Source organism: Somniosus microcephalus, chromosome 16 (genome assembly GCF_052327205.1).
Source record: "Somniosus microcephalus isolate GS21.2 chromosome 16, FLI_Smic_1.0, whole genome shotgun sequence".
Taxonomy (NCBI): Eukaryota; Metazoa; Chordata; class Chondrichthyes; order Squaliformes; family Somniosidae; genus Somniosus; species Somniosus microcephalus.
Window position 1 is genome coordinate 74675964 of NC_141002.1, and position 12488 is coordinate 74688451.

A 12488-nucleotide genomic window follows, 5' to 3' on the forward strand; every position below is an offset into this window, starting at 1 on the left:
GAGGAACACCTCGCAAATTTGGAACTGGTGCTCATCAGATTGAAAGAATATGGACTTTGAGTTAATCGGCAGAAATGTGAGTTCTTTCAGAAGCGGATCTCGTACTGTGGCCATGTCATTGACCAGGAGGGACTTCATAAGTCTCCTGACAAGATCGAAGCGGTTGTGAAGGCTCCCGCTCCGGTTAATGTATCTCAGTTGAGGTCGTTCCTAGGATTGATCAACTATTACCATAAGTTTCTGCCAAATTTATCCACGGTACTGCACCCGCTGAATGCTCTTTTGCAGAAGGGAGTACCATGGGAGTGGAGCGAGGACTGTAAGAAGGCCTTTCGCAAAAGCAAGGAATTGATAACCTCAGAGGAAGTGTTGGCTCACTTCAACCCAACACTGCCCATTCGTTTGGCTTGTGATGCTTCTCCATATGGTATTGGGGCAGTACTCTCACACAAGTTGCCAAATGGCACGGAGAGGCCAGTCGCGTTCGCATCCAGATCATTGACCTCCGCTGAACGCAACTATGCTCAGATAAATAGGGAGGCTCTCAGCCTTGTGTGGGGAGTAAAGAAGTTTAATCATTACCTGCAGGGCCAAAAGTTTACGCTTCTGACAGACCATCAGCCGTTGGTATCCATTTTTAACCCTAAGAAGGGTGTGTCGGTGATGACAGCACAGAGACTCCAGAGATGGTCCCTTTTCCTAGGGGCACATCAATATCAGATAGAATTCAAAGGTACAAAGCAGCATGGTAATGCTGATGGGCTGTCGCGCCTGCCACTACCTGAAGAAGAGGAGACAACGAAGGTTGACCCTGTTGAGTTATTTCACTCGACCATCATCGAGTGTTTACCAGTCACCAATGCAAGTATTGAAAGAGAAACCAGGAACGACCCGACACTGTCCCGAGTCTACGAGGTGACAGTGAAGGGATGGCCAGCACATGGTGATTCTCTGTTACCGGCATTCTCGGCAAGACGAGACCAGCTGTCCGTCTGTCAAGGAACATTGATGTATGGAACAAGAGTGATTATTCCTCCTAAGTTAAGGGAAAGAGTTCTAAAGGAACTGCATGAAGGTCATCTGGGGGGAGTCAAGATGAAAAGCCTTGCTAGGGCTTATGTGTGGTGGCCGGGTATCGACCAACAGATAGAGGAGCTGACGAAAAGCTGCTCAGGGTGTCAAAAAGTGCAAAATGCACCTCCGATTGCACCGCTGCATCCATGGGAATGGCCTTCAGCCCCATGGCAACGCGTACATATTGACTTTGCTGGTCCATTCATGGACTCCATGTTTCTAGTTGCGGTGGACGCACATTCTAAATGGCCAGAAGTGATCAAGATGACTACCACTACTTCAGAAAAGATAATTGCGGTGTTAAGAACGATATTCGCAAGGAACGGATTGCCAGAACAAATATGTTCTGACAACGGACCACAGTTCATGTCAGAAGAATTCCAAAAATTCTTAAAGAAGAATGGGGTGAAACATTATACCTCTGCCCCATATCATCCGGCTACAAATGGGTTGGCCGAGAGATTTGTACAAACATTCAAAAAGGCAATAAAGGCCATGAGCGAAGATCAGATTCCACTACAACATAAGGTGGACAAGTTTCTACTGGCACATCGAAACGCCGCTCATGCAGTGACAAACCAAAGTCCTGCCATGATGTTTTATAACAGGAGGTTGCGGTCCAGGTTGGACTTGTTAAAACCAAATGTGCGGAGGGAAGTTGAAAACAAACAGTTCCAGCATATAAATAACAAGACCACTCGGAGTTTCGAGGTAGGACAACCAGTGTTGGCCAGGGACTATGGAAACGAGAAATGGCAATCCGGAACAATTCGGGCCAGACAAGGACCCCTGATGTACACGGTAGATGTTGGTAAAAATGTAATACGGCGTCATGCTGACCAACTGGTAGAATCGAGAACAAGGGTCGAACCCATGGTTACGACAGAGACAACCGTGGAAGAAGTTAGTGAACCTGAAGCATCTACCTCGGCAGTGAATGTACCTGATGATGATGTCCAAGACATAAGAGACCAACTAGAGGAGTCACCTCAGCAACAAGAATCAGAGACCCCTGAAAGGCGTTATCCAACTCGAATCAGGAGGCCTCCTGAGAGACTGAACCTTTGAACTGTTTCTACATGAAGTTGTATATGCGGCCACAGAAACGCCTATCTATTCCCCTTACAATAGAATCCCGTTATTATGTTATGTTAAATGGGGATATAACTGTTAAGCTAAAAAGGGAGGATTGTGGTGTATGTAACTTGTTCCACCTTAAGAGAACTTAAACCTGTTCCACCTTAAGAGATGTACTACTTTCTCTGGCTGCTGTATACGGTAATACCGGTGGTGACCACACCGGTATATAAGTGCTGTGTAGTAATTTGCTGGGTAGTTCAGCCCTGACCTTCGACTAGTAAAGACCTGTTAAAGTTATTCTTGTGGTCTGTGTGCAGTGATTCATATTAACCATAACTGGAACACACAGACTTAACAAAAGTCACCCATGATAACTGCTGTGCCCTTATTGCACGCATCTCTAATTTCCCATATAATGCCATCCCCAACCTCAGCATTACTGTTTTGGAGGTCTGTATACAACTCCCACTAACGTTTTCTGCCCCTTGGTATTTCTCAGCTCTACCCATACAGATTCCATGTCATCAGAGCTAATATCCTTCCTTAGTATTGTGTTAATCTCCTCTTTAACCAGCAATGCTACCCCACCGCCTTTTCCTTTTTGCCCGTTCTTCCTGAATATTGAATACCCCTAGATGTTGAATTCCCAGCCTTGGTCACCCCGGAGCCATGTCTCCGTAATCCCAATTATATCATATCCGTTTACATCTATTTGCGCAGCTAATTCATCCACCTTATTACGAATGCTCCTCGCATTAAGACACAAAGCCTTCAGGCTTGTTTTTTTTTTAACACTCTTAGACCTTTTAGAATTATTGTTTACTGCGGCCATGTTTGATTTACCCCCTTGATTTCTCTGCCTTCCACTTTTGCTTTTCTCCTTCCTGTCTTTTGCTTCTATCCTTGCTTCCCTTTCCTCTGTCTCCCTGCACAGGTTCCCAACCCCCTGCCATTTTAGTTTAAACCCTCCCCAACAGCACTAGCAAACACTCCCCCTAGGACATTGGTCCCGGTCCTGCTCAGGTGCAAACCGTCCAGTTTGTACTGGTCCCACCTCCCCCAGAACCGGTTCCAATGTCCCAGGAATTTGAATCCCTCCCCCTTGCACCATTCTTCTAGCCACGTATTCAGCTGAAATATCCTTCTATTTCTACTCTGACTAGCACGTGGCACTGGTAGCAATCCTGAGATTACTACCTTTTGTGTTCCTATTTTTTAATTTACCTCCTAACTCCCTATATTCAGCTTTTAGGACCTCATCCCATTTTTTACCTATATCGTTGGTACCTATATGCGTCACGACAACTGGCTGTTCACCCTCCCCCTCCAGAATGCCCTGCAGCCGCTCCGAGACATTCTTGACCCTTGCACCAGGGAGGCAACATACCATTCTGGAGTCTCGTTTGCGGCCACAGAAACGCCTATCTATTCCCCTTACAATAGAATCCCGTATCACTATAGCTCTCCCGCTCTTTTTCCTCCCGTCCCGTGCAGCAGAACCACCCATGGTGCCAGGAAGTTGGTTGCTGCTGCCTTCCCCCGATAAGCCATCCTCCCCAACAATATCCAAAACGGTATATCTGTTTGAGAGGGGAATGGCCACAGGGGACCCTTGCACTACCTGCCTGCTCCTACTTCTCTGCCTGGTGGTCACACATTTCCTTCCTGCCTGTGCAGCCTTTACCTGCGGTGTGACCAACTGATTAAACGTGATATCCACGACCTCCTCAGCAGCGCGAATGCTCCAGTATGTATCCATTCACAGCTCCAGCGCCGCAATGCGGTCTGCCAGTAGCTGCAGCTGGATACACTTCCTGCACACATGGTCATCAGGGACACAGGAAGTGTCCCTGATTTCCCACATAGTGCAGGAGGAGCATACCACGGGGCCGAGCTTTGCTGCCATGACTTACCCTTTAATTAATTTAAATTAAATCAATACCACCAATTATACTTCAATTAAATGAGATACTCAAGGGCCCTTGTTTCCTAGGACTCCCCGCTACACAACAGAGACCTTAGAAACTATAACCACAAAATTAAGACCTTCTAAACTTAATAAACTATGAACCTTAACTGTCAAACTATAGAGTAATATAAGCACTCACGCAATCAGCTGCTTCCTCCTGCCTGTGTCACGTTTTGAATCGTGACGTGGCTCTGGAACGCCGCCGCTGGTCTGCGAAATTGGTAAGCCTCTGTAACAAAGCCCGCAAAAGTGAGTTTAAGTACTCACTGAACCTCCGCTCTCACCGCTCCCAACACTGGCCTCAGTAAAAAAAAGCCCGCGAAAGTGAGTTTAAATACTCACTGAACCTCCGCTCTCACCGCTCCCGACACTGGCCTCGATTTGCTCAAATCACACCCTCATTTTTGTCTTTGATGCTCTTTTTCCCAGTAAAATACTTAGGCCTAGAAATTCAGTAGCACCCCGTTTGGGGCGCCAGCCTCGCCAGGGCGCCAAAAGTAGCGCTCCAGAAGTAGTCGCGGCCGCCCACCGGAAATTCACTTTGCGCGCCCCAGAGGGAAGCGCGGCACTACTGGAGGCGCCCCGCATCCCTCTTGGGGCGCTGCAGCTGAATATCGCTGCGCAACGTGACGCAGCGCCACACGCTGCAACAAGGCGCGCTGCGGTACTGCAGACCTTCCTCCCCTTCTTAAAGGGGAGGGGCCTTGTGCAGCGCGATCGAGGATCGCGAGTGCCGGCAAAAGAGCCCGGCACCGAGGAGAAGTACCGGGCTCTTGGAACGCAGTCGGCACTCCGCGGGGGGTGGGGGGCTCAGGAGGCCGGGGACGGCAGCGCGGAGAGGTGCTGGCAGGCGGCCAGCAAAAAAAATGGCCACCCCGCACCTCTCCTTTAATTAGCGCCTCCACCGCTGCAGGTAGGCCCCCTGAACCGTGCGCAAATAGCGTCCGACGTTAAAGCAGGGGGCGCAACTAAATATCGTGATCGGGGCGCTGCGCACACCGATGACGTCATCGGTAGCAGCGCAGCGCTAACGGCTAGCGCCGCCATTAGCGTCCCGCTAAATTTAGCGGGAGGCGTGGCCAGTGGCTTCCAACCCACTTAGCGCCCTCTTAAGGCACTAACGGGTGGCGCAGCCCACTGAATTTCTAGGCCTTACTCTCTTCCACCCAGGTCGTTCACCCTGGTATGGCCCCCATATTCACTCCCTCAAGTACAACAAGTGCAGACATGAATGTATCTGATACACAACTGGCTTAGTCATCCATCACCACATCTGGCTGGACTACATCCAGCATTATCAAGCCTTGCTCTCTTCTGCCAAAACCACTCACTACTCTAGGATCATAGAATGGTTACATCACAGAAGGAGGCCATTTGGCCCATTGAGCCCGTGCTGGCTCTCTGCAAGAACACTTCAGCTAGTTCCCACCCCCTGCCCTTTCCCCGTAGCCCTGCAAGTTTTTTTTCCTCCAGGTACTTATCCAATACCCCTTTGAAAGCCACGGTTGAGTCTGCCTCCACCACCCTTTCAGGCAGTGCATTCCAGATCCTATTCACTCGCTGCGTAAAAAGGTTTTTCCTCGTGTCGCCTTTGGTTCTTCTGCCAATCACCTTGAATCTGTGTTCTCTGATTCTCGACCCTTCCGCCAATGGGAACAGTTCCTCATGATTTTGAACACCTCTATCAAATCTCCTCTCACCCTACTCTGTTCTAAGGAGAACAACCTCAGCTTCTCTAGCCTACCCACATAACTGAAGTATCTCATCCCTGGAATCGTTCTCGTAAATCTTTACTGCACCCTCTCTAAGGCCTTCATATCCTTCCTAAAGTGCGGTGCCCAGAATTGGACGCAATACTCCAGTTGAGGCTGAACCAGTGTTTTATAAAGGTTCATCATAACTTCCTTGCTTTTGTACTCTATGCTGCTATTTATGAAGCCCAGGATCCCGTATGCTTTTTTAACTGCTTCCTCAACCTGCCCTGCCACCTTCAACGATTTGTGCACATATACCCCCAGGTCTCTCTGTTCATGCTGGTAAGCCTATTATGTGGCACTTTATCAAACGCCTTTTGGAAGTCCGTGTACACCACATCAACCACATTGCCCTCATCAACCCTCTCTGTTACCTCATCAAAAAACTCGATCAAGTTAGTTAAACACGATTTGCCTTTAACAAATCCGTGTTGGCTTTCCTTAATTAATCCACACTTGTCCAAGTGACTGATACTTTGTCCCAGATTATTGTTTCTAAAAGCTTCCCCACTACCGAGGTTAAACTGACTGGCCTGTACTTGCTGGGTTTATCCTTGCACCCTTTTTGAACAAGGGAGCAATTCTCCAGTCCTTTGGCACCACCCCCGTATCTAAGGAGGATTGGAAGATTATGGCCAGTACCTCTGCAATTTCTTCCTTAACTTCCCTCAGCATCTTCGGATGCATCCATACGGTCCTGGTGACTTATCAACTTTAAGTACAGACCACCTTTCTAGTACCTCCTCTTTATCAATTTTTATCTCATCCAGTATCTCCACTACCTCCTCTTTCACTATGACTTTGGCAGCATCTTCTTCCTTGGTGATGACAGATGCAAAGTACTCATTTAGTATGTCAGCCATGCCCTCTGCCTCCATGCGTAGGTCTCCTTTATGGCCGCTAATTGGCCCCACCCCTCCTCTTGCTACCTGTTTATTATTTATATGCCGATAGAAGACTTTTGAATTCCCTTTTATATTAGCTGCCAATCTATTCCCATACTCTCTCTTTGCCCCTCTTTTCTTTTTAATTTCCCCTCTGAACCTTCTTTATGCAGCCTGATTCTCACTTGTATTCTCAACCTGACATCTGTCATACGTGCTTTTTTTGCTTCATCTTACTCTCTATCTCTTTTGACATCCAGGGAGCTCTGGCTTTAGTTGCCCTACCTTTCCCCCTCATGGGAACATACCTCGACTGTACCCAAACCATCTCCTCTTTAAAGGCAGCCCATTGTTCGATGAAAGTTTTGCCTGTCAATCTTTGATTCCAATTTACCCGGGCCAGATTTGTTCTCAACCCACTAGAATTTGCCTTCCTCCAATTAAATATTTTTACTCTTGATTGCTCTCTGTCCTTTTCCATAGCTAATCTAAACCTTATGATACTATGATCACTGTTCCCTAAATGTTCCCAAACTGACACTTCACTTGACCCACCTCATTCCCCAGAACCAGATCTAGCAATGCCTCCTTCCTCATTGGACCGGAAACGTACTGATCAGGAAAGTTCTCCTATACACACTTCAGAAATTCTTCCCCCTCTCTGCCCTTTACACTATTACTATCCCAGTCTATATTCGGATAATTGAAGTCTCCCATTATCATTATAGTTCTTGCAGCTTTCTGTGATTTCCTTGCAAATTTGCTCCCCTATATCTTTCCCACTAGTTGGTGGCCTGTAGAATACACCTAGTAGTGTAATGGCTCCTCTATTATTTCTTAACTCTAACCAAATAGATTCTATCCTTGATCCCTCCAGGACGTCCTCTCTCTCCAGCACTGTAACAGTCTCCTTAACCAATACTGCAACCTCACCTCTTTTCTTTTCTTCCCTATCTTTCCTGAACACCTTATATCCAGGAATATTTAAAACCCAATCCTGCCCTTTTTTGAGACGGGTCTCTGTTATCGCCACAACATCATATTCCCATGTGGCTCTTGCACCTGCAGCCCACCAACCTTATTTACCACAATTTGTGCGTTCACACACATACACTGTAAACCTATCTTAGACCTTGTATTCTCTCTTAGTCTGACCCCACCTAATACCTTACTATTCTTAATCTAGTGCTATCTGTCTCTCCCAATCCTTTGTGCACTTTGTTTCTCCTTTCTAATGCTACATCTGGGTGCCCATCCCCCTGCCAAATTAGTTCAAACCTTCCCCAACAGCACTAGCAAACCCCCTCCATGATGACATTGGTTCTGGCTCTGTTGAGATGCAACCTGTCCAGCCTGTACAGGTCCCACCTCCCCCAGAACCGGTCCCAATGTCCCAGGAATCTGAAGCCCTGCCTCCTACACCATCTCTCCAGCCACACATTCATCTGCTCTATCCTCCTATTTCTATATTCACTAGCTTGTGGCACCGGGAGTAATCCAGAAATTACTACCTTTGAGGTCCTGCTTTTTAATCTCTTTCCTAGCTCCCTAAAATCTGCCTGCAGGACCTCATCTCTCTTTCTACCTATGCCGTTGGTACCGATATGGACCATGACCTCTGGCTGTTCACCCTCCCCCCTCAGAATGTTCTGCAGCCACTCAGTGACATCCTTGACCCTGGCACGAGGGAGGCAACATAACATTCTGGAATCACTTCTACGGCCACAGACGCCTGTCTGTTCCCCTAACTATTGAATCCCTTACGACTATTGCTTTCCAGATCGAAATAAATTCAAGATTTTAAAAAAAGAACAATCACCAGCTACTCACCAATTTGTTTCTTTTCTCTTCAGCTCCTTCCCTTGTGCTGTCATCACTTACCTTGCTCCCTGGCACTCGTACTCCCTCCAGGCTCTCGGGCCTACCTTTATCTCCAGCCACACCTCTCACTCTCTCCTCCTTCCCCCTCTGCTCCAAATTCCCACTCTCTCCAAATTCCCAATATCGCACTCTGTCTAGAAGCACTCCGTTTAGGATCACTCTGTGCAGCCCACTCTCCAGTGAATGTGAACATGGTTCACTATCATCTTGAATGCAAAGATAACTCCCAGCTTCTTTTCGCTAGTACAAACTGTCTCCCATGCCCTCTCCACCAACAAGTGCGAGAAGCTCATGGACTTCTTTATCACTAAGATTGATACCATCCATTCAGCTGCCTCTGTCGCAACCCCTCTTCTTGCCCATCAAGCCAAACTTCTCCCAAGGCTCCCTCCTGCCTGAGCCCTGAACCTGCCTTTGACACAGTTGACCACTCCATCCTTCTCCAACGCCTCTCCACTGTCGTCCAGCTGGGTGGGACTGCACTCGCCTGGTTCCATTCTTATCTATCTAATCGTAACCAGAGAATCACCTGCAACGGCTTCTCTTCCCGCTCCTGCATCATTAGCTCTGGTGTCCCCCAACGATCTATCCTTGGCCCCCTCCTATTTCTCAACTACATGTTACCTCTTGGCGACATCATCCGAAAACACAGCGTCAGTTTCCACATGTACGCTGACGACATCCAGCTCTACCTCACTACCTTTTCTCTCGACCTCTCCACGGTGTCTAAATTGTCAGACTACTTGTGCAACACACAGTTCTGGATGAGCAAAAATTTTCTCCAATTAAATATTGGGAAGACCAAAGCCATTGTTTTCGGTTCCCGCCACAAACTCCGTTCCCTAGCCACTGACTCCATCCCTCTCTGTAACATCTGTCTGAGGCTGAACCACACTGTTCGCAACCTTGGTGTCATTTTTGACCTTGAAATGAGCTTCCGACCACATATCCGCAGCATAACAAAGACCGCCTACTTCCACCTCCGTAACATCACCCGCCTCCGCCCTTGCCTCAGCTCATCCACTGCTGAAACCCTCATCCATGCCTTTGTTACCTCTAGACTTGACTATTTCAACACACTCCTGGCTGGCCTCCCACATTCCACCCTATGTAAACTTGAGGTCATCCAAAACTCGGCTGCCCGTGTCCTAACTCGCACCAAGTCCCATTCGCCCATCACCCCTCTGCTCGCTGACCTACATTGGCTCCCGGTTAAGCAGTGCCTCGATTTCAAAATTCTCATCCTTTTTTTCAAATCCCCTTCCTATCTCTGTAATCTCCTTCAGCCCCACAACCCCCCCAAGATATCTGCGCTCCTCTAATTCTGCCCTCTTGAGCATCCCTGATTATAATCGCTCAACCTTTGGTAGCCGTGCCTTCTGTTGCCTAGGCCCCAAAGCTCTGGAATTCCCTGCCTAAACCTGTCCGCCTCGCTACCTCTTTCCTCTTTTAAGACGTTCCTTAAAACCTACCTCTTTGACCAAGCTTTTGGTCACCTGCCCTAATTTATCCTTATGTTGATCGGTGTCAAATTTGTTGTCTTAAAATACTCCTGTGCAGTGCCTTGGGACGTTTTACTACATTAAAAGCGCTATATAAAGACAAGTTGTTGTTGTTGTTGTCCATGAGACCCACCTCCTATTCTTTCAACCCCATTCCCATTAAATTGCTGACCACCTGACTTCCTTTCCTAGCCCCCATGCTAGCTGACATTGTAAATGGCTTAATCTCCTGAAGTACTGTTTCCCTCCTTTTCAAAACTAGCGTTATCATCCTCTCCTCAAAAAACCCAACCTCGTCCCCTCTGTCCTTGCAAAAACTACTGCCCCACCTCAAACCTCCTTTTCCTCTTCAAAGTCCTTGAACTGTTATCACCTCCCAAATCTGTGCCGATCTTTGCCGCAATTCTATGTTTGAACCTCCCCAGTCAGGTTTCCGGCCCCGCCAGAGCACTGAAGTAGCCCTAATCAGAGTCACAAATTATATCCTCTGTGACTGTGGCCATAGTTCACTGTCCCTCTTTATCCTTCTTGATCTCTCTGTAGCCTTTGACATGGTTGACCACACCATCCCCCTCCAAAACCTCTCCTCCGTTGTCCAGCTTCTTCCAAAGAAAAGATTTGAAAATAAGGATTATTTTTAATGTTTTTTAAGCAAAGCCCATATCCACAAATTTTAAAAAGGCATCTAGTTGAAAGGTGGCTAATATGCTAAAGGAAAGTTGTTTTTTTCACAGACTAAACAAACACAATTTGTTAGTTTGTCTAGGTAATCAAAGAACATCTCACACCATTGTGTTGGAGAAAGCCTTCTGATCTCTGTCTGTTAAGAGGAAGATTAAAAGAGAGGCAGCATTACAAAAAGACAGGCTTTTGAAACAGAAAGGCTGTGAGGGTAGTTAAGTTTGTGAAAAGGAAAGCTGTGAGGGTCTTTGCTGAGGCAAAGAGATTAGAAATGCTGGATGTTAGGTAGAAGATATCTTGTTTAAGGCAAATAAGAGGACCCACTGATGTGGGGAACTGTGGCACATTCTTTATTTTGTATCATTGTTTGAAGATTAGTTGTACAATTAAATCAAGTGAATCTGATCATAACTATTGCTTTTTATTATTAAATAAAGCAGCTTAACAAGTTTTATATCAACCTTGTCTCAAAAAATGTTTGTTCAGTCTGCCTGCAAAGCGATTGAAGAAAATATACATGCAAAAGAAAGAACTTGCATTTACATAGTGCTTTCATGACTTCAGTACATCCCAAAGCACATCACAACCAATGAAGTATTTTGAAGTATAGTCACTATAGTAGTATAGCGAAATGTGGCAGCCAACTTACACAACTCAATGTACCACATACAGCAACTAGATAAATGACCTGGTAATCTGATTTTGGCGATATTATATGAGAGATAAATGTTGGTCAGGACACCCGGAGAACTCCCTGCTCTTCTTCAAATAGTGCCATGAGATCTTTTATGTCTACCTGGGAGAGCAGACAGGGCCTTAGTTTAACATCGCACCTGAAAGACAGCACTTCTGACAGTGCAGCACTCTCTCAGTACTGCACTGAAGTGTCAACCTAAATGATGTGCACATGTCTCCAGTGGTGCTTGAACCTACAGTCTTCTGGCTTAGGGGCGTGAGTGCTACTATTGAGCCAAGGCTGACATGACTAGCTGCCTCAGATCACAAGAGAGTAATATTATTACAGCGGGGTCCTGTTATTGTACAAAGAGATATAGGGTAGTGTGAGTCAATGCCCATAAAAAAAGTAAGACACTCACACTTGCTTATGGGAGTTACTGACACCAGTGAATCTGAGAAAGTATCTAAGGTATCGAAATTCATAACAGATGTACTAGAAAATAAATGTCTCTATAAAGATATTTTACTGTCAACTTTATTTGTAATAAATTTGTCATTTTTTTCTTTTAGATTCAAATTTCGAGCAACAAACTTTCAAAGACAATTTACTGATTCAGATTACTCTGATCCCATCAAAACCCTAGGTAATTCATACAAAATAGAATTGAATTGAAAAGTGTTCTCTTTTTTGGTAATATTACAGTGCTGAGGTCTTGTATATTTGAATTCTTCATTTATGATAGTGCAAGTGTTCCATGTTGGCATGGAGAGGTCAGAAAGGATTCAAATTGAAGTTAATGTGCCATGTCATGTGCTGCCAATGTATTTTGGCATTTTCACAATGGCTTATGGGTCCCAACATTGATCTCATAAACAGTATAGCTGAGCTTCTCCTTGATATCCATAGATATATAGATAGAAGGAGAATAGCTCTTAAATCTCCATTTGCAAAAACTACTGCCCCACCTCAAACCTCCTTTTCCTC

At 46.2% G+C, this 12488-nt stretch overlaps 1 protein-coding gene and 1 long non-coding RNA gene across 7 annotated transcripts in view; one reads left to right on the forward strand and one right to left on the reverse strand.

Annotated features, from left to right (window-relative positions):
* Positions 1 to 12488, reverse strand: part of LOC147106289 (uncharacterized) — a 313882-nt gene that overhangs the window by 211352 nt on the left and 90042 nt on the right. The window lies entirely within an intron of this gene.
* ptprq (protein tyrosine phosphatase receptor type Q) overlaps positions 1 to 12488 on the forward strand; it is a 278107-nt gene that overhangs the window by 211272 nt on the left and 54347 nt on the right. The window contains 1 exon segment of the mRNA XM_086009276.1: positions 12074 to 12147. Within this exon segment, the coding sequence (XP_085865402.1) occupies positions 12074 to 12147 (74 nt within the window).